Raw genomic sequence first — 27932 nt, 5'->3', positions numbered from 1 at the left:
TTTACAATTGGTTTTAAAGCACAATAAATGGGGGGTAGGAAGATAATTATTCTTTTAGTGTGTTTGGGTCAATGACATCACAAAAGGCAAAACAGTTTAGTAAACCAAGGAAGTTTCAACAAAATTCAGATTTTGATTTAAAAAGTGAAATGATGGGAGTGGACTATTTGTTTTCCAGTGAACTATGATCAGTTATCATGTGTGATGCTACAAGAAACATTAAGAACTTGTTTGTGGACGGGTAGATTTGATCTTGACTTGTTTTAGAAGATCAAAGTAGGAAAACTGACTAAGGCAATTTTTATAGCCGACTAAATCTAAAGTGAGCTGTATCTTAGAGTCCATTAACTAGATTTCGCTTTTTAGGATGACGTTACTCTAAACCAGGGGTCCCCAAACTTTTTCCTGTGAGGGCCACATAACTTTTCCCTTCTCTGTTGGGGGCCGGAGTCAGTTTGTAACAGAAAAAGTGTAACAATTGCAGCAGTGCCTAAATGTAAAAATGTATTGTTTTCCAGAAAGCACAATCAAATAACCCTCTCTGGGTTCTTCACAGAAAAAAATCCAGGAAATAACACCATTTATGAAATAAATACCGTATTTTCTGGACTATAAGCCGCACCCCCAAAGTAAAACAAACAAACAAACAACGTATAAGCTGCACAGGGGAATAAACCGTAGATATTTCAGCTGCTCTAAGTTTTCCAGAGGGGGGCGGACACCCAAAATTTGAGTCATAACAGGTCAATTGAATATCACATTTATTACGGTTGAAAAAGAAAAAGTTGCCAAGTTTAGATTTAAATGAACTGATTACAGTAGTTTCCGAACGGTAACTGATCCTTAATGTCTGCTACTAGCATGTGCTAAATGACAATGGGCGCTTTCTTCTTCTTTAGATTTCAACAGCAGCTTGCATCCATTATTGTTGCACTACTGCCATCTATTGGATCCTAATATACCTCAAATTCTCATAATGATCCCAGTATTATTTAAAAAACTTAAAATCTTCTTTTTCCCCCTCAATGCTTTTTAACTGATCAACAACATTCTCAAATTTCAATTCCCTAGGAAACCTAATTCCGTTTTAATGGGCGCTTCCTTTTATTTCCAATTTTGACTTCCAATGATTCATTTCCTGCTAAAGAGCCCCCTGGTGGTTGAAGAAAAATCTTCATATAAGCCGAAACCAGACTGTAAGCCACATGGTTCAAAGTTAGGAAAAAAGTAGCGGCTTATAGTCCAGAAAATACGGTATTTGAAAAAAATCTAAATGCTCTCTGGTGTCGTTCAGGGGGTCGGACCAAATGTGGAGGCGGGCCGGATCTGGCCCGCGGGCCGTAGTTTGGGGACCACTGCTCTAAACTATCCTGAAAAACATTTTTCTTCAATACAATCATGAGAATAATTTGGTTTTAATTGCTGTTAAAGATATTCTGCCATTGGGATTGTTTATTTTGAAAATGTACATATTTACCACCCATAATATGACCTCTATCCAGACCAGGACAAAACTTTATTTAAAAACAACTTGCAGAAAGCAAAAGGCAGAGTTAAAATATTCCATTTTTACACCAAAAACTCAGAACACAAGCCTGTAAAACAGGAAACGCTGACACAGAACATTGGTTGTGATTCATTTGATGCACATGATTCATGTGTAGAGGTCAAAATCAATCCTTTTCGAGTTGTAGAACTGAGATCCCCCCTGATCCACCCTCCTGCAGTAGACGCCGCTGCTGAAATAGCCTTCATCCACCCAACCCTGCAGAAACAGACAGTAAGGAGATTAAAGCCCACCAGGTCAGACTGGGGTTAAATGGAGGACGAGTTAGCAACTTTATAATCTAGTAAACCTAATGGGATTTAGTGATAACTCTGCAAAAAGTAGAGAAACAAAAACACCTTTTAAATCCTTAGTAACGCTAAACTTCTGTTTATGATCACAGAGATGAAGATTGTTTACACTTAAAAATGCAATCTGGTTAGATTACAGCAATTTCTACCATTTACATTTGAATTAATCACAATATTTTACTTCTAGGGTTTAAATTTAATTGCATCAATATATGACTACAACAATTGATCATAATAATCGTGATTAATCGATTACTGGAACAATTGTCAACTAATTTACTTATCGATTAATCGTTAATTGGAGTTTATAGACTCAACAAAAACCCATTTGCTGAAAGTAAAACACAGTCAGAATATTAATTAAGCCAAAACTGTATTATATATATATATATATATATATGCATTTGTTTTCTTCTATTAACCATCTTTTGCTATCAATTTGTAGTTTCATTTTTTTTAGTTGCAGATGAATCATTTGCTACAAAAGATCAAGTGTAAACTAAAGGAGTGCTGTTATTACATTTTAAGCAATTACATGTTTATTTTCTTATTTAAAAATAGAATTAAATTGTTTATTTGCATCTTTTAATGCATTTCAAATATTGAATAAAAAAGGCTTGAATGAAAATCCACAGAATGGTTCAAATTTTTTATCTGATTAATCGATTAATCATCAGAATAATCAAAGATTAAAACAATCCCTCTGCATTACCTGCATCTGTTCGCTGGTGAACGGCCCGTAGATTTCAGACTTCTCTTCGTTCTCCCATTTGTATTCCCACAGGACTTCATCACTCACTAAAACAATAGAAATAAATGAATCAAACCAAGCATTTATCAGTTAAAAATAAAAAACATTTTAAAAAAATCTGACGTAATAACCTCTTTTGTCTTCCTCGTCTTTGTTTTCGGACTTCTCTCCAACCTTCTCGTCAAACTTGTCCCCAAACATGTCGAGCTCGTCCCCTTCCTCCTCGCCGCCGCCGCTTCGTTTCTGTTCCACCGCCGGCCGCTTGCTGGTCATGCTCTTCATCATGTGCGCCAGTTTTTCATACGTCTGCTGGTAAATTTCAAACATCCCGGATCCGACCAGTCTGTCTGCCAACGCTGTGAGCCTGTCGAGCTTCTCCGTGTCCCGGTTGGGCTCGTCCGGGGGATCTTTGTCTTCCCTCAGCTTCGCCTTCTTTCGTCCGCTGAGGCCTCCCAGCCTCCGGAGGGCGGTAGCGACCGTTTCTCCGGGTTGCAACAACTCAACCACGGCTTCGGTGAGCTGCAGCTGCGTTAAGGACGCCAGCGGATCCTCTGCCGGCTCGGCCTCCTCTTCCTCCTCTTCTTCCTGGTCGGCCTGCTGCTCTTCTCTCTGTTTTTCTTCTTCAGCCTCGTCCTCGTCGCCAGCTCTGCGTTTCCGTTTGGCTGCAAGGCCTTTCTTCTTTTTCTTGAAAGGCTGCTCTTTTATTCTCACCTGCAAGAAAAGCCTTTTAGTACTTCTTACAAATTGCTTCACTGGAAAAACACCAAATTTTACCAAGTATTTTTTGTCTAGTTTCTACTGCAAATATCTTATAGTACACTGGAAATAAGACAAAACTAACTTAGAAGTAACTTTTCAGCAACACATAGGAGCTTGTATTAAGTCAATAATTCCTTAATGTACAATGTAAAAGTACTAGTTCCTTTGGCAGATTATTTCACTTATGTCACTATCAACATACGCTACACTGTTACCTAGTAACACCAGCCAAGCCCAGGCCGTCACCTAGCAACCAAATTCTAGTTCCACTGGGAGATTACTTCACTTATTCAATTCAAAAATACTTCAATCAGTTCCAAAAGGAAATTAAATAACAAGACGTTTTCCAATGTTTTAGGTAAAATACTCTGCCAGTGAAACTACAACTTTTTCATCAATATTCATGAATCATTTACTTAAACAAGCTCCTATATCCTGCTGAAAATTGACTTCTAAGTTAGTTTTTTTCTTATTTCCACTGTACTAAGATATTTTCACTAGAAACTAAACAATACTTGGTTAGATTTTGTGCTGTAAAGCGCAAATAAAGCAAACATAATGTTCTTTTATATCTAAATACCCAGTCTATGTTGTCAAGCCAGTTGTCTCTAATTTGTGTTTCCTTTTTGATGAAATAGTTTCCCTCGGAGTCAAAGTGTCCTTCTTGCATCTCTTCCTCCAGATTAAAAGGAGTAATGGAAACTCCTTCATCGTAGTCAATTGTTGCTCCTTCTTGGCCTAAAAAACAAAATTTCCATTGACAAATCAAACTAATTCCAACTATTTATTTTATAAGTTAAAGCATAACCTTGCTATTAATAAACTAAAAGAATTTAATTAATTTAAGTTTATTTGATAGGGACAGACACAAATGTCTGCATCATAGTGCTTATAGCAGAAGCTAATTCATAGCATCTCTGCGTCTATGTAGCGTCTCTGGATGAGTTTTATAAACAGTACATCTACAAATCAGTAGAAAGTGAAATAATAATCATTTAAAATAGAAGAATAAAGCATACAGTGTTTTGCAAAGTTGCAAAAACTACACTATGTGATTTTAAATGATCAAGACAAAGCAGTAGATAATAGTGAAAGGGATGAAAATGATACCTGGTTTTCATTTAGCATATTTTCCGCTAATATGCTAACAACAGCAGCTAATTTTTGGCTTAGTTAATGAAAACGTTTAGCGTACTTAGCTTCCCCCAAATTAATGTTTCTGGGTAAATTGTAAGGCACTAATTTACTTGTCTGTTTTGTTGTACAAAATAAAATATAAATGAATCAAGTTTAAGACAAGAGGTTACTAGTGAACACAACAGGTCAATAGCAGTTAGCTGAAGGGACGCTGTTATCTCCCTATGTGCCATGGTCAGCGTTTTGTTGCTGTCCGCTTCCACGCTTTAGCATTAGCTCTAATAAATCCAATGATGGTTTAGTGCCTTAGCATTAGCAGAAGTAATGTTTATGATTAATGCTTTGGTTAACGCAACCAACTTTTTAGTTAGCAATGGGTGATGTGGACTTAAACTTTTTTTGCAATATTTTGTGATATATTTTATTCATAAAAAAGTATGGGCTCCCCTGGGAGATTATTTCACTTATAACAAGACATTTTTCCTTGCTACAAGAGAAATAATCTGCCAGTGGAACTAGAACTGAGTTGCTAGGTAACGGCTAGGCTTGGCTGAGGTTGCTAGGTTACGGCGACAGTGGAACTAGAACTTTTTCACCAATATTAAGAAATCATTTGCTTAAAACGAGCTCCTATGTCTTGCTGAAAAGTTACTTCTAAGTTAGTTTTGTCTTATTTCTAGTGTGCCAAGAACTAGAAACTAGACCAAAAATACTTTGTAAGATTTTGTGTTTTTGCAGTGTTGGACTCCATTTAATAATGATTTTTAAAAGCAATTACTTGCACTAGATTTTATTTAGGGGTAACAAAGTCAAGGGGGATGAATATAAACGCTTTGTAACACATAAAACAGTTTTATTCATAAGAAATTTGGTTTTATTTCCACTCTGACATGATGCTCCGTCACATACAATCCCAATATAACACACTTACATTAGTAAAAAAAATTGTGCAAATTCAAGTGGTTGAAAATAATTTTGCAAGTTTATTTTAAAATATTCAACAGCACCTACCCTCCACATCATCAGTGTCGAGAATATTGTATTTGCTGCTCTCTGCGCCGTCGCCTTCGTCCTCTTCATCACTGTCCAGGGAGTGTTTACCTTTAAATCTGGAGCCTGGTCCACTGACAGCCTCAAAGTTCTGCTTCACCACAGGGTGAAAAGCACAAAAACAACTGTTTTATGGAAGAAAATCATCCAGGTCAGCTTATTTATGAAGCACATTAAAAACCTGCCAAAGAATCGTGAAGCTAAAATAAGAGTTCTTCATTTTTCAGATGATCAGAACAGAGCGGTCTTTAACTCGTCTTTTCCACTGCAGTAACCAAGCAGGAGTATCATATTTCTTATGCTCAGTCAAGCGAAACAATTTAAAATTCCTTTCCATCGTGTAAAATGTAACACGAACAGCTTCATTAGGCTGTAAGCGGTTTGGCTTCCAGTCAGACAGACATTCAAGTTCTGCTAACTGAAAGCTAAGTTTAGACATGCCCGTAAATAGACGCAGCCACACATGAGATTTACAGCTACAGAGAAATCTGATATAAATTCACTGTGCTGTATGGTATTGTGCAAAAGTTTTAAAGCTCTCAAATTTATTTTTTTACTTTTATTTTACGGAGGCAACAGCTCTCTAGACAGTTTTTGACAGTTTTCCTTTTAAATTATTTTCTGTTCAGTTCTTCTACCCGACATTAAGAGCATGGTGGAAATATATCCCTTGCTATATATTTGTACATATATTAAAGAAAATTGATCCAATCACTGAACCTTGAGGTACTCTGTATAAGTCAGTCAGGTGCGTGAGGAAGATTTATTAATATGAATAAAGTGGAATCTGATCAGAACAGACACACAACCATTTTCTGAGGCTACAGAAATGATCATTATTGACCTTTTGAAGCCTGACTAAAATATTTTAAAGAATAAATGCTTCCCCAAATGGTTAGCCGGAATTTCATTTTACTTTCATATTACCAAATACAATCGTTTTTCACATTATCTGACATCACCATAGTAATTGTCATTGTAAATGACGCACTTTTAGTGAAACATGTGCAAAGATTTGATAAATTTATTTTTAACATGCTTAGAATTATTTAACCAATCTGCCCAAGTTTTTTTTTTTTCATCATTAATGTAGCTCGTAGTCTGCTTCAAATAAAAACAACTTATCCTGCTTTATTAAGCAGTGTGTTGGCAAACAGTTCACTGGATACCGCCAGAATAACGCTTTAATCTCTAAGTAGCATAAAAGAAGCACCTTTTTACTCAGGCCGTCATCTTCCAGGTCGAGCTCCCCGTTTCCGTCCTCAAATGTGACTTTTCTTTTCGACATGGCGCTACAGAAGGATATAAGGAGACTCCTTTACTACCGCAGGGCAGCTTAAAGGTGAGTTAAATCATCAGCGGATTTATAAATTAAACATGCAGCTTGATGCTACAACGTTAGCAACGTTAGCTCAAAATAAAAACATCACAGCGCATGGAGAGCATGTGAAGCGTAAATCAAACACTTTTTAGAGATTAAAAGCCGCCGAGAGCTTAAATATTAGATACACACAGAGTTTAAAACGTATGTTTAGGAATTGCGCCTGATGAATTAATAAATATGTAAAGAATGGTAAGAACCTGGTGAAAATAGTTCGTTTTCGTTTCCTCGTCGTTGCACTTTGACATTGCTGAACAAAACAGCCCTGACGCTCTATCGCCCCCTTATGGAAAGGAGTGCAAATGACTGCTAACTTAATATAACATGATACTTAAAACACAATTTTAAAGCTCCCAGCAAATAAAATGCAGATCAACATTTTTTAAAGAAACCTGTAAACTTTTAAATCTTAAATTCAAAAAGTCAAAGACAAACATTTGAAAATATATGGACTGGATAATTGCATCTTGAAAGTTGATTTTTGTAAACCCTAGTGTGACATTTGTGAAAACTTTTACTTATTTAGAAAAAAAAAACACCATGTCTGTAGTAATTTTGGTACCGTGTTTGGGTTTGATCAATATTCATCAGTTCCGGTGAAGACTGGACTGAATTATTATGTACTTAATGCAGTCTTTTTTAAACAAAGTTTTTATTTTATTTATTTTATTCTAACTGAAGACAAGAAATGGGTAGTATTTATTTGTTTATTTACTTTGCCAATTTATTCAAATTGTAACTACAAAATGGGTTAGTTAGTTAGTTAGTTAGTTAGTTAGTTAGTTAGTTAGTTAGTTAGTTAGTTAGTTAGTTAGTTAGTTAGTTAGTTAGTTAGTTAGTTAGTTAGTTAGGCTATCACTTCTGGTACCGTACTGGGTTATTCTACACAGAAAGTAAAAATTAAAATAAATTAAAATTATGTAATTTATTGAATTACTATTAATTATTTCTAATATTGTGGTTACTAATATTTATTAATATTATTAATAAGTATTATTAACTGTTATTGTTATTCTAATTATTATTATTTCTATATTTATCTACCAAATCCGTGTAACTTCTTGATGCCAAAAGACTTTTGTTCTTTTTTTCAATTTTTTCTTTCTTCCCTAAATAAAAAATTCCTATGTAATATTTACTGACATCTATTTTAATAACTTCTTTGATAATTAAACATCCATAATTTAATGCCCAAGTTTTTTTGTTGTTGTTTTTTCCCCCTACATATCATCACTGACATTTTCTTAATTATTCAGCTTTTTAAAAAACAAAACCCATTTTATGATGTGAGCTAATTTTCCTTATGAAAAATCTATTTTTTCAGATGAGTGATTAAGAAAAGTTTTAACCCACTTATTGAGAACCTGTCATAAATATGTAAAAAATATGTAGATAAGTGGTAGAAAGCAACATGCACTGGAATATTTTTATTTTAAAAGCCAGTTACGGTGACTCAGCCCTGAAGTCTTAACACATTATCCATAACAAAAATAGCCCACGTTTCCCAGAGGTCAGTGAATGTCTCTCTGCTTGCTTTCAGCATAAATACATATTAACGCATCTCTGTGCAACTCCCTAAAGAATCAACCACCTACATGAATCACAAATAAACTTAAAGGAGGAAGTGAGAGAGAAAACTAACAGCGGTTAGCGTCTCACTTCCAGGTGACGCTTCTCGTCATAAGTTGCATTTTTAAAGAATTTTTTTAGTTTCTTGGTTCAGCCGCGTCCAATCCCATCAGCTCAAAGCAGACGATAATGTGTCGGGGTATTGTTACCAGGAAGTGGGTCGGGTTATTTATATTTCAACGCCGTCCCCTCGTCCTCGTGAGAGAACCAGTGTTAGTAACCTGAAACTAAATATTCAAGCGTTGTCTGGGTCGTCTTGAGTCAGCCAGCTGGGAAACAACTGGTTTCGACTTTATAAGCGACAGGATGGAAAAGAGCGAGAGAAGGATATTAATTAATTGGTTGTAGAGAGGCTGAGAGAGCGAGTTGACCCTGCGGGAGATTCAACCCCGACTGAGGTAAGTCTGAGTCACTGTTTATCATTTTCTCTCTGCAGTCACCAAACGAAGGAAAACTGGATTAGCTAAGATTATTTCTATTCTTCTTCTCTCTTTTAAACTTTTGTGGAAACTAAGGCGCAACTACGAGGATTATTTTAGCTATCAGTTAATTTTTCTATTATCAGTCTTGACGATAACTAATCGGGTAAAAAATTGGCGCAGATTTTTTTTTGACGATAATTAATTGGATAAAAAAATTGGCGCATTTTTTTTGACGATAATTAATCGGATAAAAAAATTGGCGCAGATTTTTACTTAATTAGAAATACAAAAAAAATAATACAATTGTTTTTAAAATAAGAAAATGTACATTTTATTGCCTGTAGCATTCTTTTCGCGAACGCTTGATCATTTGCAGCAAAGGATGCATCTGCAGTTAAAAACTTTTTCCTGTCATTAATATAATTTTACTCTAATTATACAACATCCATTTTTAAAATCTAAATCAAGTTTATTGTTATTGTTATCTAAATTAAGGATTAATTTATTTTTAATTACTTTTTCCTTATGATAATTGCGTCCATTTTTGCATTGATTGTCATTTGTGCAGTTAAATAATTTTAACCTTAAAATCTTCAGTCACCAAAAGAAGGAAATGGATTACGTTAAGATTATTTCTATCTTTCTGATTTTTTTAACTAGTGTTATTTTAGTTATCAGTTAATCAGTCACCAGTTGTGAAAGCAGTAATCAGAAGAATGTAGAGTAACCAAAAATTGTACTCAAGTAAGAGTAGTAATCCTTCAACATATTTTTACTCAAGTAAAAGTAAAAAGAAGCCGTCTAAGAAATTACTCAAGTAAGAGTAAAAACGTATTTGGTAAAAAGTACTCAAGTACTGAGTGACTGATCAAATTATCAATCATTTAATATTCAAAAATTATATCAAAACATAAAGGTAAGTGGAAATTTTGGTCTTTTAAGGACCAAAATTGCAGTAATTCCTATTAAAAAAAAATAGGGAAAAGAAAAAAAATCTAATCAGTTTTTTTCAATAAAAAACTTATGCAGCTTTAATAAAAACTGCAGGTCTGTGTCTGGGAAATGTTTAGTTAAAACAAATCCAGAAATTTAACTCATAAGAGTAGAGATACTTCATAATAAAAGTAAGTAAAAGTAGAAAGTACAGTATAGTAAAAATACTCCAAAGAATAATTTTTTTCAAAAAAGTTGCTTGAGTAAATGTAATTGAGTAAATGTAACTAGTTATTACTCAACTGTGGAAGTAGATAAATCAGATTAACTTGTTGCTTTGATCGAGGCTTAACGGCGTTGTATTTGCAGGAATTTAAAAATCTGCTCTTGAAACTGTGAACGTTTGATTTTTTAGCAGTTCGGTGATTTCTAAATGTATTTTGTGTTTTAAGAGTCAGAATGAAGCTCCATGAAAAGATTCTGACCCATTTCCTGTCATGCACATCTCCAGTGGATAAGGAGGGATATCTCTACAAAAAGGTTCAGGAAAGCAATCAAACACAAACCTCCGATCACATTTTGATTATCTGAAAAAGAGATTTATAACTTCTATATTTGTTTTACTGATTTAACAGAAGGAGAGAAATGCCACTTACCACAGGCGGTGGTTTGTGCTGAAAGCCAACCTGCTGTTCTACCAGGAGCGTCCGGCTGACCGTCACCTTCTGGGCGTCATCGTGTTGGAGGGCTGCACGGTCCAGATGTTGGACTCTGACGGGTTTTTCCCCTTCGCCCTGCAGTTCGGGTCCGGACTCAAAACCTACAGGTTTGCCGCCGGAGACGCTCAGACTCAGGGGCGCTGGGTTAAAGCGCTCTTCCTGGCCAGCCACTGTTACCTCTCCAATCTGGTGAGAGACCTGGGGAGGCAGTATGAAGGTGTGTCTGTAGATATATTGTGTTTTTTTAGATTGTACTCTGAAAAAACACAAAATCTTACAAAACATTTTGGTCTAGTTTCTAGTGTGAATATCTTAGCACACTTGAAATGAGACAAAACTAACTTACAAGTAACTTCAGCAATACAGGATGTTGTTTTGTGCTGGAGCTCCACTTGGGTTGCTAGGTAACAGATGTAACTCTGCTGGGGTTGCTAGGTAACAGGCAGTGCCTGCTGATTTGTGATGTTACATTCTGAAGGTTTTTGAATCAGACAATTTTCCAGACACCAAAAAACATCAACTTATTGCCAAAAAACCATCTGGTTGCTTTTGTAAATACTTGGTCTGTTTATAGAAGCAGTAAAAACCCAAATAAAAGTACGAAAAAAGCAACGTGTACATTTTACGTAACAGGTCTATCACAACAGATTTTTTCAGTTCCTATATTTTGCTGAAAAGTTATTTGTAAGCTACTTTTGTTTTATTTCATGTGTAGTAAGATATTTGTACTAGAAACTAAACAAAAATACTTTGTAGGATTTTGTGTTTTTGCAGTGTAGATGTAAAATCCCATAGACAGAAAATATTTTAATTCCTGTGTTTTTTTTAGCATTCAGTGTTTTGTGTTAGCAATGTATTTCCCTCCTTCAGTAAGCTGCAAGTCAATATCTGCAAGTTCTCCATTTAAAATGTTAGGATTCAGTTCCAGTTCACATTATGTTAATTACTGTCTGACCTGCAGAATAATAATAATAACGAAAATAAAATGATCAGAACAGGTTAGCTAAAATGTCTCAAAAAGCAACACACCATGCTCTGATGAGAAAAAATAATTAACATACAAGAAATCATTTATATAAGTAGAAAAATGATTATTAAGCCATTTCTAAAGCTTTGGGACACAAGGAAATAAGAAAATTAAATAATTAATTGCTGTGGCATAATAAAAGAAAAAAAGTTGGAATATAGACAAAACTTAATGATGTTCCAGTTATTATTAGTCATTACCAACTCTAAATAGGTGGTTTTTAGCCTTGGTTTGAAGGAACTCAGTGTTTCGGCTGTTTTGCAGTTTTCTTTTCAAATTAGTGGAGCATAAAAACTAAATTCTGCTTCTCCATGTTTGGTTCTGATTCTGCAAAGGAGACTAAAACCAGAAGACCTGAGAGGCCTGGAGTTATTCTAGATCTTGTCAGGAAACGATCTTCAGGTGATAGAAGGCCGACTTTGTAACCGTCTTTATGTGACTCTGAAGGTTCGGTCTGAATCCATCACTACACCCAGATTGACTGCCTGGTCTCTAAAAACTGAAGGTGTCTGCTGAGTCTAGATGGTTCCTCTTTAGATCCAAATATAAAAACTTCAGTTTTGTTTTTATTCAACTGAAGATCAAAAGCTGTCACTCGCTTTGTTGCATGTTGTCTGATCTTGAAGGAAGCAAAATTCACATTTTGCACAGTTTGTACTTTCGTTTTGGTCTCAGCTGCTTCTAAAAACTGTTCAGCTTTAGGAAATAAATTAATGTTTTTTGGTTTCTGGAAAATTAGTTATTTAAAAACCTCCAAAAAGTGAAGTCACACTTGACCATTACCTAGCAACTCAAGCGGAGCTCCAGCACATTTGGTCAGCTGGTTTTACCCCTGTATGCACTGTACAATGGCTGCTGGAAAAGATAAGTGTTTTGTTGTTATACCACCCAGAAACCACTTCCTACATTCTTGTTGGTTGTGCCAGAGGCTCCACTTCTGCTTTTCAAAGATGTACAGTGGCATTATTGCGCATTTGTTTGCAGCCATTTTCGTGTGCGAGTTTAAACATTGATTTGGAGGCGTGGCCAGCAGCAACTTATTTGGATTTAAAGTGACAAGACGCCCTAAAACAGTTCAAGATAGGCATAACTGAACATTCTTAAGAATGATTTTACACAAGAAAAGGTAATAATTATGTTTTGTAGAGGTCATAGAGCTACCCTAACCTGTTCAAGGAAGCATAGTAGGTCACCTTTAAAATTAGTTTCTTGATCTGAAACTGATCTGAGAAGTTGTGCTGCTATTTCCAAACACGACTAATAATGGACACGAATAAAACTCTTGCTACGCATCTTTAAAGCACATAAAGCAACAACTTTTAACCTGTTTCTTCTTGTTCCTGCAGAAGCTAAACAGCAACAGGACTCTACCAACTCCTGCTCCTCCTTCAAATCCCTCAGTTCGCCCACCAACAGCCTCCTGGTTCCAGCACTGCTCCCACTTTCACTCGTCAGGGAGGGGAGGAGCTTCAGCGCCAGCGATGCTCTACCGCCACCATCAATGCCTACTAAAATGGCTGCCAAAAAGTCGCCCAAAAAGTGGCCGAGGAGAAACGCTCACGTGACGCCGCTCAACGGACCGGCGCCGCTGTACGGCGAATGGCCTCTGGTGGGGTCCGACCCACTCGTGGAGTTCAGTAAACTTCATGATTTTTATGGGCAGGAGGTTCAAAAAGCAAGAGAGGAGTGGCTGAGGAGTCGCCAAACAGAAAGGGAGCAACGTGAGAAAGCTCTAATCGATCTGGGCTGAAGGAAAGGCGCTGAAAGGGAACTGAGATGAAGTTATTCAGTCAGGAACTGGAACATTGTGAGTCATTCTGCTCTGACTTTCACAGAGTTTGAGGCTCAGATACTCGTTTGAAATGTTTTATTTGTTTATGACAAAGTGATATTTTCCTGATCTGACTTAAAGAAAAAACAGAAATGTATATAAAAAAAATAGTTCTGATCCCCATCCGAGTGAATTTGAACCCCTGCACTTTTCAGACCTTGGGAAAAAAAATCTTTCCCAAGGTCGTCGAAGGTCAACCAGATGGTCCACATTCACAAAATGAACCAAAAAAAAAAATATCAGTCAACTGTGCTACATTTTTGTCTGTGCCGTTATAATTTTCAGAGGCCAAATCAAAGTTTATTTATAAAACACATTTAAAGCACCCTCATCTGAGTAAAGCACTTCATGATAATTACATCATAGATAGATAAATGATCAATAAAATAGATTTTAAAAACTAAAAATATACAAGAAAATACCAGTAAAACACCAAGAAATTAATAATATTAATATAAACATTTCAGTCGCAGTAATTTCACAAAAACTCAAATCAATAAAGTTAGAATTTTTTTGTCCTTGTATTTATTTTTTTTGCTGTTTTAGGTCACCAGACATCAACTTGCTCCTCCTTCTCACATTAACAAAATCAAACTAAACTTGTATAAATGAGTTGTGCCAGATTTGACCAGCACAGTTAGACAACAAATTGGTTTGATTATGTTGATTTGGACCGACTTGTCAACCTTTGATGAGCTTTGGAAACATTTATTAATACCTTTAAAATGATAGCAGAACAAATTAATTTTGCTGCACAAACATTCACCAATTTCAGTTGATATAAAGGTTAAAAATCTAATCAGAGAGCAGAAAGTTTAAACATGTTTTGTTTGCTGGAAGTTTTTTTTTTTTTCTTCAGTATTTACCAACAGGTATTAAATATGTTTAGGTGTTTAAAAATAACATTAAAGTAAATTAGTTTGTTTAATCCAGGCTTTCATCATCAGTTCACTGAAAATCAATCCTTCAGTGGTTTGTTTTGGAAATTAAATGAATGTAAATGGTGACTCTAACTTACTGTTTTGAGAAAATTTACTTCTGAGGGGGGAAGACAAGACAATTGAATTGAAAAAATGCTTTATTTAACATGTTTTTATCTGCAAAGACTCGTGGTGGGAGGTGAAGCCCTGGGAAGCAAGGTTCTCCTGTAGCAGTCAGTCTTCCAGCCAATAGTAGAAGGTCTCTGACTGAAGACTCATGCTATATGGCTCTCTCATGACTGTTACAACATGCCAACAGCTCACTTTGTTTGGAGGAGAGACAATATTTCTCAGTACCATGTTCTGGATGACGAGCTCAAATGTTAGCGAGCATTGCTAATCCACCTCATTCGCTTTTACAGCTGCTCTATAAATCACTGTCAGGCCAAATATTCCAAAAAGCATCTTTTGCAGTTCTTTGGGGGATTTGGTGTCATAGTTCAGGTGTTATTTGAGCTTTTAAAATGCTAATCAGCTTCTCCAAGTTATGAAAAAAGGACAAAAAAAAGTCTTGTTGCCATGGTTACGCATAATGATGACTGCAAGATGGAAAAATCCTTCCAGCTACATGGCATCTGAAGCCAGAGGGAATAACTATCCAAATATGCAATGTATCAACAACAACAAAAAAGAATGAATCAAAGTTTAATTTAGCTGTACACATACTTAGCTCAGTATGTAGCTGAAACTTTATTATGAAATTATGAGTAAAATACTAAAAACGTGGCATTTTGGAAGAAAGTAAAACTTGCAGTAAGATGATTGCGACCAGCAGGGGGAGCTGCAGGAAAGAGAACTGAAAACCAGGTGGAACCACCGACTCTAAAGCATTTCTTTCTTTATTCACATAATTATACAATACCTTTTAGTTTCATATGAGGAAAAACACAATTGAACATCTGGAATGTGAGGGAATCAAGAAATGAAAACAGACTGAATCGAAATGAAAGTTAAAAACGAAATAAATCAAGCAGGACATTTTGAAAAGATAAGAACTGAGCTGCTGGAGAAAATAATTAAAATGACAAAAGGGTCTTTACATAGCACCGTGCAATAGTTTCAAACCATGCCTTTTTTACTACTTATTTTAGACTGTTTTGTAGTCTTTTTACATTTTCTTCAATACAAGAAGCCTTAAAACAATATAAAATGCTTTATTGCAGCAGAATAACCCTAAAAAAATGCAAAAAAGTTTGACTATGTTCTCACAATAAAGCAAAAAGGTTCCAGATTTATTAATAATAATAATAATAATAATAATAATAATAATAATAATAATAATAATAATAATAATAATAATAATAATAAATACAATTCTACATAATAAATCCAACTGAAGCATGATTTCTTAAATCTAGATTTATTTTTTATCTTTGGAGTAGTAAACCTTGACTTCCTGTTTTTCTGTACTAAAAATATGGAGGTATCATAAAATCCCACTAAGTTTGAGGAGGAAACAAGTTTATATTGATAACGATGCACAGTGTGGAGGCGGTACAGATGTGGACAGATTCATTTCCTAAAAATAATTAAAATAAATTAATATTTTAATTCAGTAATCTCACAATGGAAGAAAAATGTAATCCCAACATTAAGAAATTACAGTTTTTGGCTAAATCTTTTTAATCGTCTTAAAGTAAATAAAGCATTTTTTTATTTATACTTTTTTTTTTTTTTTACAGTTAAGATTAGCAACAAAAGACTTCCTGTTTTCCAGAATTATAAGTATGACACAGAGTCCCTTTATAGCCGTTTGTCACAAGTCTGGACGCCCACAGAAGAGATATTTTTTAACAGAGAGGTTAAAAAATATCTTCAAATCTCAGTCAGAGAACTGCAGCAGAAAGTGACATCTTGCAGATGCCTTTTCAGTCCAATCATAACAAATGTAAACTTGGAGTTTGCTTAACTTTAATATGACTTGGTTTAGTGTTTGTCTCACTGTGCTACTTTCTCCTACTACTCTCCAATTTTTCATAATTTCCAGATATTTTACTTTTTGTTCTTTCTGTTTCTTCCCTTTATTTAACATGTTTTATCTGCAAAGACTCGTGGTGGGAGGTGAAGCCCTGGAAGCAAGGTTCTCGTAGCAGTCAGTCTTCCAGCCAATAGTAGAAGGTCTCTGACTGAAGACTCATGCTATATGGCTCATGACTGTTACAACATGCCAACAGCTCACTTTGTTTGGAGGAGAGACAATATTTCTCAGTACCATGTTCTGGATGACGAACGAGCATTGCTAATCCACCTCATTCGCTTTTACAGCTGCTCTATAAATCACTGTCAGGCCAAATATTCCAAAAAGCATCTTTTGCAGTTCTTTGGGGATTTGGTCATAGTTCAGGTGTTATTTGAGCTTTTAAAATGCTAATCAGCTTCTCCAAGTTATGAAAAAAGGACAAAAAAAGTCTTGTTGCCATGGTTACGCATAATGATGACTGCAAGATGGAAAAATCCTTCCAGCTACATGGCATCTGAAGCCAGAGGGAATAACTATCCAAATATGCAATGTATCAACAACAACAAAAAAGAATTTTAACTGTACACATACTTAGCTCAGTATGTAGCTGAAACTTTATTATGAAATTATGAGTAAAATACTAAAAACGTGGCATTTGGAAGAAAGTAAAACTTGCAGTAAGATGCGACCAGCAGGGGAGCTGCAGAAGAGAACTGAAACCAGGTGAACCACCGACTCTAAAATTCATAATAATACCTTTAGTTTCATATGAGGAAAAACACAATTGAACATCTGGAATGTGAGGGAATCAAGAAATGAAAACAGACTGAATCGAAATGAAAGTTAAAAACGAAAAAATCAAGCAGGACATTTGAAAAGATAAAGAACTGAGCTGCTGGAGAAAATAATTAAAATGACAAAAGGGTCTTTACATAGCACCGTGCAATAGTTTCAAACCATGCCTTTTTACTACTTATTTAGACTGTTTGTAGTCTTTTTACATTTTCTCAATACAAGAAGCCTTAAAACAATATAAAATGCTTTATTGCAGAAATAACCCTAAAAAAATGCAAAAAAGTTTGACTATGTTCACAATAAAGCAAAAAGGTTCCAGATTTATTAATAATAATAATAAATAATAAAAAAATAATAATAATAATAATAATAATAATAATAATAATAATAAATACATTCTACATAATAAATCCAACTGAAGCATGATTCTTAAATCTAGATTATTTTTATCTTTGGAGTAGTAAACCTGACTTCCTGTTTCTGTACTAAAATATGGAGTACATAAAATCCCACTAATTTGAGGAGGAAACAAAATTAAACGTGAGCGGTACAGATGTGCAGAAAATTAAAATAAATTAATATTTTAATCAGTAATCTCACAAGGAAGAAAAAGTAATCCCAACATATTACAGTTTTAAATCGTTAAATATAAAGCATTTTTTATTATACTTTTTTTTTTTACAGTTAAGATAGCAACAAAAGACTTCCTGTTTCCAGAATTATAAGTATGACACAGAGTCCCTTATAGCCGTTGTCACAAGTCTGGACGCCCACAGAAGATATTTTTTAACAAGAGGTTAAAAAATATCTTCAAATCTCAGTCAGAGAACTGCAGCAGAAAGTGACATTTGCAGATGCCTTTCAGTCCAATATAACAAATGTAAACTTGGAGTTTGCTTAACTTTAATATGACTTGTTAGTGTTTGTCTCACTGTGCTACTTCTCTACAATTTTCCCAGATATTTTACTTTTTGTTCTTTCTGTTTCTTCCCTTCATTGAAGCTCAATCTGGTCTGGCCTTCTGTTCAGATGTGTAATGGGAAATGCTACATTATAACAAAATTAAAATGGCAAGACGATTTTGTGCCGAGTTCCACAAAGTCAATAGTGGATGACAATAAAAATAAATAAATAAAAAAGAAAACTTCACACTTATAGTTCAGTCAAAACTTTCCTCCCTTTCACATTGTTCTACTTCAATTTGGCTCTCAACTGCTTATAAAAACAATCCAAGTGCTTAAAAAAACAAGGCAATAAGTTAAAACCTCCGGATTCGACGGGCACTAAGCCGTTACCTAGCAACCCCAGCCCATCACCTAGCAACCCCCGCGGAGATCTACGTGACTTCGTTTTACCGCTGTAAACCAGTGAGTATGTTAACGTCTGTGATTTGACTTTTTCTTTTTTCAAATACCGCTAGCTTTTATTGCTGGCATCGGACTTAAAATTATTATTATTATTTTAGTTTCACCAGCTTGTTGTAACCCAGAGTATCATAAAATGTATTCAGTAAGGTCAGCTAGATTGTGTTAGCCGGTCCGCCATTAGCAGCGTCTCCATTATAGACATTAATACGTATTCATGCCAATATGGACGTATTCACTTCACGTACGTATTCATGTCTATGTTCTCCATGACGTATCCTTAATAGAGAACATCCGGTTGCGCTTCAAATAAGAACATCAACGTAGCTCACACTAACGGTAGATATTTTTCTGAGATGTTTTTTCTGATATATATAAAAAACATTATATATATATATATATATATATATATATATATATATAAAGTAACGAGAGAAAGATTTTTAAAGCGGTCACCACAGATGATTGATTTCTGTAAATTAAAAAAAAAAAAACTTTTGCTGTTGGAACTGGATAATCAGCGTTTCCTCTTTAGAAACGAAAACTTGGAGTCTGTAAAAAACACATTATCGCTGTATGCGCTATGGCTGCTGTTCTTGACTTACTCGAAGTTTTATAATTAGTTGAATAATTGCGCATCTGTTTGCAGCCATTTTCACGTAGCGTGTAAACGTTGAGTTTGTGGGCGTGGCCAGCAGCAGATTATTTGGACTCAAAGTGACAGGACGCCCTGAAACAACTCATTCTGAACTGACCAAACAAACATTTTGATATCCAACAATGATTTTGTGCAAAAAACGTAATTGACCGGTCTCGTATAAATCTATCCCAACCTGTTCATGGAAGCATAGCTGGTCTATCTCCAGCAGTCACTGGGTGAAAGTTGGGGTACACCCTGGACAACACAGAGATGAACACGGGTCCAACAGCCATCCACACACACATTCAGACCAAAGGGTAACAGGTCACATTATATATTATTTATAGAAAACAGTTTCTTCTTTTCCTTCAGTCGGTCTTCCACAGGTCAACCCAAGAGCTTCTTCACATTCCAGATCCTACAGTCCGGCATACCGATGGTCTAGAAAGTGATTGATGGTGACTGAAGACTGCGGAGGAGCAGATTCTGCAGAGAACAAACATCTGTATGGAAACAGATGTTAAAGTCGCATGTAAATATGTAAAAACACCCAACAGTCCGGTGTGTCTCAGCCGCCTCTCACTATTTCTACGGAGGGTTTTTCATTCCTGTCCCAGGTGAAGAAGACGTCAAAAACACACCAGAGAAACTTTTTTTTTTAGCTAAAATAATAAACATACTGGATTTATTTTGAAAAACTCTCAGTGAGAGTGTCAAAAATAATTTTAATTTTGGGCCAAATTAAGATCATGAATGCAGAATACAGTGATAAAACCTAAAAAATAAAAACTGTAAAAAGTTTAGAAATATCTGTCTCTGAACATTCAATGAACACTTTTCAAGGTTAAGTAATGTCAACCATGTTTTCACATTGATGTAATTCAGCAGTTTACAGATAAAACTGCTTTAATTTGATTGATAAAATTATATTTAAGCACACAACTGTAATCTTGAATTTGTGAATCCCTAGAATTAAAAGGGCCACGGAAATAGCTGTGGCGGGCCAGATTTGGCCCCCAGGCCTTATGTTTGACAACTCCGGTAAAGTAAATCCAATTAATTTATTTTTACATTTTTCCTTTTTTTGCTTGCTTTCTTTTCTGAAAATGAAATTTCAGAAAATATTTTCAAAAAGAGAAACCCAGAATTTTTTTTGATTATTCTTAGGAAAAAAACTTAGATTTTCTAAAGTCGAAAATGTTACATTTTTTAAAATCTCAAAATTAATTTGTTTCCAGTAAATTTTCCACTTCTTAAAGTTTTTTCCAGAAAATTTCTAAAATTAATGTAAAAACTTCTGCGCTTCTTGTTGGAAATGTACTCTTCCTCCTTTTTTAAATCTGTAATAAGACACTGTCATAAATATTTCCACTAAAAACTCGACCTAAATGAACTAAGATGTATTTTTTTGCTCTGGTTTGCGTAACAATGTAAACCAGAGGAAGACCGGCAGTCTCTGGATTTCCAACATGAAACTGGTTAATCCAGATTACAGCAGCAGGAGTGGAAACCAGTAAAGATCAAAGACAGATGAGATCAGTGGAATCGCACATAATCACAAGCACAAAGCAAAAATAACGTTTGACTTTCAATCAGGTTTATTTTGCTATTTTGGTTGCTCTCAGCTGTTCCTTCATGGACGGAGCGTCCGGCCAGTAATCCCCTGATTTAAGCCGAGGAGGAGCAAAAGAGCACAAATAAAAAGCAAACATTTACAAACCTTTTTGTAATTGCAAAATTGTTTTAGTTATTATTCAAATTTTGTATTTAATCACGATTTAGTCATCTTCTTGTTTTGATTTATTGGCAACAAAACATTAAGATTTATTTAAATTTATCATTTTTATATAATGAGCAGTGACTATTTCTTATCTGATGAAAAATCACTTATTTTTATCAAAGAATCATTTTATTGGTATATTGCATGTCCAAGACGTAGTTATGCAAAGCTAAATGCTAATTGATGAAAATGCACTTAATGTTTATTAATTCCTCAAAGGATTTTGGATTTAAATTAAACTTTTCACTGCAAAAATAATAACATTTTTTTTTGTCTATTTTTAGTGCAAATCTCTTAAGTACACTTGAAATAAGCGTAACTTTTCTGCAAGATATAAGAGCTTTTTTTAAGTGAATAATTCCTTAAGATTGATGAAAAAGTATTAATTTATAAAAATATATTTTTGCCATTTTCTAAATGAAATTTACTTTTTAAAATGATATTATGTAATTATGTAATGCGGCATTAGAAACTACAGAAAAATAGTTGGCAAAATTTTGAGTTTTTAAAGTTTATTGCAAATAAAAAAAACAATAAACACCAATTTCTATATTCAAAAAGGTGAATGCATCTACTTTAATTTTAACAGCTAATTTCGCAGTTTTAGATTTCCTGAAAGTCGTATAAACGTAGAAAAACTGAGTTTACACTTAAAACAACGTGAGAAATGTTTGATAGTGCATATTAAAATTGTCCTTCCACTCTCAGGCTCTGTTATTTTAATTAGAGCCAAACATGAGAAGACCTCACTGTCGTCACTTCTGTGGGAAAATCTCAGCTTCACAAAGCTGGCCGAGCCAAAAATTGCATCCGTGTATAAAAAGTAGAATCGCTACGCGCATCGCAAACCAAAAATAAAACCATAGAGTAGACGCGGCATCTTCCTGTAAGCAGACGGAGCCGGGAGGAGGGACAGCGATCCAGCTGAGCATCTATGTTCTGCATATCCTTATTAGTCCACGTGGGAGTGCAAAGTCCCGCAGCTATCAGGTTTGCTTAATTCCAAGACTACTGCGTCTATTTCTGATCTCCTGTAAGGTGATAGCTGTCCCGCCATTCCGTCTCCTTAGCTCCCCTCCACTCTCTCTCTCTCTCTCTCTTCTTTATATCTCCATCCAAACTTGAAGCGGAGGCTAAAGATAGACGATGAGGAATCGTATAAAAGCTCCCGGGAATATCCGTGCAACGCGGCTTCACACTTTCTGTTCTTACTTGATCTTCCAAACCTCCACCTCAAGATGGTGAGTAGCAGCGTTCCTGCTCCTCTGGTCTTTTCTGAAGGAAATATCTGGATGAAAATTCAACCAAAACTTTGGATTTTACTCCGATTTTTTTTCTTTATTTGAAGAATTTATTAATTTTTTTTAATCAGTTTGTTGACGTTCTTATGTCACGATGAAATCACTTATTTTTACCTTTGTAGAGAATAATTTTAGTGGTTTATTGCATACTGGTGCAGAGCTAGATACTAAATGACAAAAATCCACCTAATGTTTATTCATTTCTCTAAAGAATTCGGATTTGGAGAAAAATTTAAATCTTCACTACAAAAACACAAAAAGTTACAAAGTATTTTTGTCTCGTTTCTACTTGAAATAAGACGAAACAAACTTTTCAGGACTAACTTGTCTTAAGTAAATAATATTGATGAAAAATGACTAGTTATAAATATGAGATATTTTCATAACTAGTACTTTTTTATCAATGTTAAGAAATTATCTACGTAAAGCAAGATCTTATGTTTTGCTAAAAAATTACTTATGTTAGTTTTGTCTTATTTCAAATGTGTTACAATATTTGCTCTAAAAACTACACAAAAAATACTTTTTTTTTAGATTTTGTGATTTCAAGTGCAGCAATCATTGTGTGCTGCACCTCATTAGTGGCTGTTAAGTTAAAAAATAACTCATGCATGTGCTGTTTTCATTTTAAAAACCTTCAGAGGAACTTTCTGCAGATGTTAGCATGTTAAAGAACCCGCTGTGCGTTTCCCATCCAGGCACCAAAGAAGGCTAAGAGGAGGGCAGCAGCAGGAGACGGAGGCTCCTCCAACGTGTTCTCCATGTTCGAGCAGAGCCAGATTCAGGAGTACAAAGAGGTGAGACTCAAATCCATCACAATCTGATTACTCCAAAAAAACTCAATTACAGAGTGATAAATGAAGTGATTCCTAATTAAAATTAGCTGTAGCTGCTTTTGGATGGCAGCAGCTGCCTCCTCCGCTCCCCTGAGAGTTTAGTAAGCAGCTGAATGCGATTAGAGACTTTGACGGCATTTCAGGCGCTCCATATTTTGCTCAACCTTTGACCTCCTGCTCAGCTGTTATTCAAACATTTCGTAGCTCTTTGTTACAGCAAACACTCCAACACAGAAGCAAAAAAAAAAAAGGGAGAACTATAGCATGAAATTAAGCGAGTTTAGAAAAACGAACGCAGGTGTTAAAAGTCAGAGATTGAATTTTAGGTGGACTGGCTGAGCAGATTGGATGACGATTTCCCGAATAGAAAACATGCCGTCTGCGACAAACGACACCGGCTTCTTGAGTGGCACTTAGTGGAGGAACGGCACGATGATTGCAGCGATCTTAATGCGTTCCGCAGATGGAAAGCATCTGCAGGTATCAGCACATAAACGGCCTGCGGGTAAAACGGGAAGGGGAAGAAATAGCAAAGCGAGTCTGGAGGGTTGAGGAAAAGGTTGGCGACTGAGTCTTAAGTTACACTGGCACATCGTGGAGCGGAGCGGACAGCTGGGCCCGGATGATACGTTCCCAAAAAAGACCAGGGAGGCCAGAGGGCGGATCAGCCACCCCCCGTTCCCGAAACCCCAAAGGCCAAATCTGACATTTTGGAAAAGCCACTTCACAGCTGAAACCTTAACTCTGCAAAAACTCTAAATAAAAAAGTCACATTTCTAGTGCAAATGCACTTTTAATAAGACAAAGTAACTCAGATATCTCGGAGTTTTTTCTAGAAAGTTGCTGAGGTTGATGAAAAAAATTCAGTTTTTTTCTCGTGAGTTTTTGATTTTTGGAGATCAGAAATTTCCTTGTTTTTTTTTAGACAGTTTCTAATATTAACATTAAACATTTCTGGGGGGTAAATTTTACATTTTTTGAGATCAAATAAATTCCTGTTTTATTTCTAGAAAGATTCTAAAAAAAAAAATCTTCCTAGAAAACATAAATATTAATTACAATTAACATTAATTTTAATACTAAAATTTATTAGCTTTTTTTTTGTTTGTTTAGGTTTTGGAGCCAAGACATTTTCTTGTTTTTTTTCTATAAAGTTTAGAATATTCTTGGCCTGTCAATGTCAGAAAGTCATTTCTTACCAACTATTTTTGTCTAGTTTGTAGTTCAAGTATCTCAGTAAAACCTAAAATAAGACAAAACTAACTTACAAGTAACTTTTCAGCAAGATATATCAGCTTGTTTTAAGTAAATAATTCCTTCATATTGAAGAAAAAGTTCTAGTTCCATTGCCAGATTATTTCACTCATGTCATTATCGTTACCTAGCAACCGGCCCAGTCGTAACCTAGCAACCCAGTTCTAGTTCCACTGAGTGAAATAATCCGCCAGTGGAACTAGAACTTTCTCCTCAATGTTAAATAACTGTCGACTTAAAACAAGCTGCTATTTCTCACTGAAAAGTTGTTTGTAATTTACTTTTGTCTTATTTAAAGCAAACTACGACATTTGCACTAGAAATTAGACCAAAATAGTTGGTAAGATTTTGTGTTTTTGCATTGTGGACTCAGTTTTCTAACTCTGGAGATACAGGAGGAAAGCTGTCGACTGTTTTTGTGCATTTTCTCATATATTTGTTACTTCGACATGTCAGAATGTGAAGAAAGTTCCCCGGTAACAAACCGCTCTCCGTTTCTCAGGCCTTCACAATCATTGACCAGAACAGAGACGGCATCATCAGCAAAGATGACCTGAGGGACGTCCTGGCCTCAATGGGTGAGCTCTGCCTGCGACCCGTTCTGTCCGCCGCCTCGCTTCCTTTTCCCGACCTCTTGTGCTGATTTCCGGTTCTGCTCCGTTAAGGTCAACTGAACGTGAAGAACGAGGAGCTGGAGGCCATGGTCAAGGAGGCCAGCGGCCCCATCAACTTCACCGTCTTCCTCACCATGTTCGGCGAGAAGCTGAAGGGTGGGCACCGCTGGACACACAATGCGCTGCAGTTAGCATCAGCTAGCATTAGCAGAACTAACTGAACCGCCTCTTCGTACCAGGTGCTGATCCCGAGGATGTCATTCTCGCTGCCTTCAAAGTCCTGGACCCTGAGGGTACCGGAACCATCAAGAAGGAATTGTAAGAACTCGGACTTCCTTGGTTTTGATCCACCTGATGGATCGTGACTAGATTTCCTTTTAACCCTTTGGATCTCCTTCCTCCAGCCTCCAGGAGCTCCTGACCACTCAGTGCGACAGGTTCTCCCCAGAAGATGTAAGAGCTCAGCCTGTTCAGCTGCTTTGGTTGTTCAAAAGACAAATGTATCAGTTTAAACGTTTCTGAGATTACTCCAAAAATCTCAGGCTTTTCTTTCAAATTCTCAACTATTATAAATTTCCAAGTTTTTTTTTTTCTGGCAAATCTTTTAACTTTTCAAATTCAGTGACTTCTGAGATTTTTCTTGAAAATTTCAGATCAATCAATTTCTTTTTCTTGCAAATGTTAAATGTGTGTAGCTCACACATTTCAAAGTTGTTGTTTTTTTCCTCCAATTTGTGAGATGAATTTTTGACAAATTTACCATGTTGGACTTCAGAAATTTTTGAGTTTTTTTTTTTTAGGTTTCTGAGCTTAATCTCAAAATTTCTGAGTTTTTTCTCTCAAATTTTTAAGTTTTTTGAGGGAAATTAACTTTTTTTTTGTTTTCTATCTGCAATGGCCCTAACACGCCGTCGTACATTATCTACGAATGTTTTGTTTCGCCTATAGCGTGATCCCAATTTCTTCCAGGAAGCACATTAGATCAAAATCCTATTGAAGATTTAAAAACTTTGCTTAAAACAAAACAAAGCTGTCAGATTGATTAACTTTCCTGGCTCTTTTGCTGACCCAAGTGTCTGAAAAGCATAATTAATCCTAATTTCACAGGATTTTTATTAACGACTCGATTGATCCCCCCCTGCAGGTTAAGAACATGTGGGCCGCCTTCCCCCCAGATGTGGCCGGCAACGTAGACTACAAGAACATCTGCTACGTCATCACACACGGAGAGGAGAAGGAGGAGTAAAGAGAGGGACGAAGACGAGAAAGACAGTCATCCCTCTGCTTTCTGCCTTCCTCTTTCCTCCTCTTCCTCCCTGCTCACCTCTCTGTGTAAACCCACAAGCTCAACCAATCACACCCAGAGACTCGGTTGACGCCTGTGGGAAGTCTATGTTTGCTTATGGGGAATAGGGATGATTTTCTTTTCCAATAAAATTATCCTGTGACATTTCCAACATCAAGATTTACTCGAACCACCTCTCTTCATTTCGTTTCTTGTCTGCCTTTCCCTCGGTATCCGAGAGGAAAACGGGTTCATTGGTTCTCGCTCCAACGCGTGAGAACGTCCATTTTGGCTGCAAGCAGCAGAGAGGAAGTGAGAGTACGTTCTGACTAAACTGGAAAAGCATCCTTAAAGCGATGCCGGTTTTCCTGCCGCGAAAAGAGAACAAAAAAAAAAACCAATCAGCTGAAGGAATGGGGAGAACGGGACGAAAGAAAACATTAACGTCTTCGATCTCTTTCCCTCCACTCCTTCGCGCTTTCATGAAATCATCTTCTTCTTTTCCATAAGCTGTCTAAGATCCAGTGACCTTCAATGCCTTTCCTCTGTAATGAATAAAGGGACAAAATGTGAATAAAAACCACTTTGCTTTTTTACAGTGTGTGCTTGTTCAGTGGCTCTGTAGGGGACAATATGATAGTTTTCTATAATAATCCAAAAGCTTACAGTTATTAAAATAATTCAGTGTTTTTCTCTAAAACAGGAGCTACACTCTCTCTGTGTCACTGGAAATCTATAAATCATATTTTCCTGGAAAGGATCGAGATATTTATTTTAAAAAACAACTAAAACCAGGCTAAAAATAACAACATTTCTCCTTATTAATCCAAATTATAGCCGCTTTAAAAGTATTTTTTATACATGAGAGGAAAATAATTATTTCTAAAAATATCTTTCATAATAACTTTGGCAAAATTATAATAAATGGTTTTAAATATAACAGGTTTTAGCAGCTTTTTTTTTTAAAGTTTTTTTTTTTTTTACAAAAGATGTACATTAACAGAATATCACCAACATTTTTATAGTCATGTTTTAGTTTTACATCATTTTTTACAAATACAAACCAACAAGAAAATGTATCCATCCTTTCTTTCAGCAAAAGTTTTATGTTTTTATTTTAAAACCTAAAAGTAGAAATAAAGTTGTTATTCTTTAAAAAAAGGACAACAAATACCCACCCTGCTGTGAATACATAAACAATTTACCGCATATTCTGGACTACAGGTCACATTTATTTTCAAACTTTAAAACGTGAGGGAAGTAACGTTTAATTCTTGGTTCATGTCCGTAGGTATGAATTAACATTTAATGCTACTGTCAAAAAATGTATCATGAAGACAAAAAAAATAAAGAAAATAAAAATAAAAACATAAGTTGCAGGAGAAGCTAAACTATGAAAATAACGGTGACTTATAGTCCGGAAAATACGGCAATTAACTGAGGGGAAAAAACTGTAAATGTAAAGACTGCAGACAATTCAGTTAATTTCACTTTATCAGTTTTTAGTTTCACTCTAAAACAGAATATATTTTATAAACACAAAATAATTGTGAACTTTTTAGCCTTTAGCTAAACCTTTTATGTCAGCAAATGTTTATTCTTCAAGAATAAAGCTAAAGAAGTCCAA

The 27932-nt window shown here is 35.5% G+C and overlaps 3 protein-coding genes across 6 annotated transcripts; 2 read left to right on the top strand and 1 right to left on the bottom strand.

The window, feature by feature from the left end:
* Nucleotides 1-1497: 1497 nt before the first annotated feature.
* On the bottom strand, nt 1498-7272 carry cd2bp2 (CD2 (cytoplasmic tail) binding protein 2). Of its 2 annotated transcripts, none has more exons than XM_008416331.3 (7): nt 7136-7272; nt 6768-6846; nt 5516-5648; nt 3948-4105; nt 2740-3319; nt 2570-2655; nt 1498-1765 (listed from the first exon to the last, which is right to left on the bottom strand). In XM_008416331.3, the coding sequence occupies exons 2-7, from the start codon at nt 6840-6842 to the stop codon at nt 1655-1657; spliced, it is 1143 nt and encodes a 380-aa protein (XP_008414553.2). In that variant the 5' UTR covers nt 6843-6846; nt 7136-7272; the 3' UTR covers nt 1498-1654. The 2 variants fall into 2 exon arrangements, with proteins under 2 accessions (XP_008414553.2, XP_008414555.2); XM_008416333.3 differs by having other exon boundaries at nt 5516-5645; nt 7136-7271.
* pheta2 (PH domain containing endocytic trafficking adaptor 2) lies at nt 6767-13619 on the top strand. 2 transcript variants are annotated; one of them, XM_008416338.2, is made up of 4 exons: nt 6767-6896; nt 10372-10459; nt 10555-10855; nt 13012-13619. In XM_008416338.2, exons 2-4 carry the CDS (start codon nt 10379-10381, stop codon nt 13413-13415), a joined length of 786 nt encoding a protein of 261 aa, XP_008414560.1. In that variant the 5' UTR covers nt 6767-6896; nt 10372-10378; the 3' UTR covers nt 13416-13619. The 2 variants fall into 2 exon arrangements, with proteins under 2 accessions (XP_008414560.1, XP_008414559.1); XM_008416337.2 differs by lacking the exon at nt 6767-6896 and adding an exon at nt 8301-8962.
* A 6118-nt stretch (nt 13620-19737) lies between these two features.
* On the top strand, nt 19738-26901 carry mylpfa (myosin light chain, phosphorylatable, fast skeletal muscle a). 2 transcript variants are annotated; one of them, XM_008416329.2, is made up of 9 exons: nt 19738-19767; nt 21910-22005; nt 22143-22256; nt 23015-23113; nt 24909-24984; nt 25072-25176; nt 25260-25338; nt 25425-25473; nt 26165-26901. In XM_008416329.2, the coding sequence occupies exons 1-9, from the start codon at nt 19753-19755 to the stop codon at nt 26264-26266; spliced, it is 735 nt and encodes a 244-aa protein (XP_008414551.1). In that variant the 5' UTR covers nt 19738-19752; the 3' UTR covers nt 26267-26901. The 2 variants fall into 2 exon arrangements, with proteins under 2 accessions (XP_008414551.1, XP_008414552.1); XM_008416330.2 differs by lacking the exon at nt 21910-22005.
* The last annotated feature ends 1031 nt before the right edge of the window (nt 26902-27932 follow it).

The sequence above is a fragment of the Poecilia reticulata genome, chromosome 8 (genome assembly GCF_904066995.2).
Source record: "Poecilia reticulata chromosome 8, P_reticulata-male-v2, whole genome shotgun sequence".
In the NCBI taxonomy this organism is placed as follows: domain Eukaryota; kingdom Metazoa; phylum Chordata; class Actinopteri; order Cyprinodontiformes; family Poeciliidae; genus Poecilia; species Poecilia reticulata.
The sequence above is the reverse complement of the archived record's forward strand: the minus strand, read 5'-3'. Positions and strand labels throughout refer to the sequence as shown.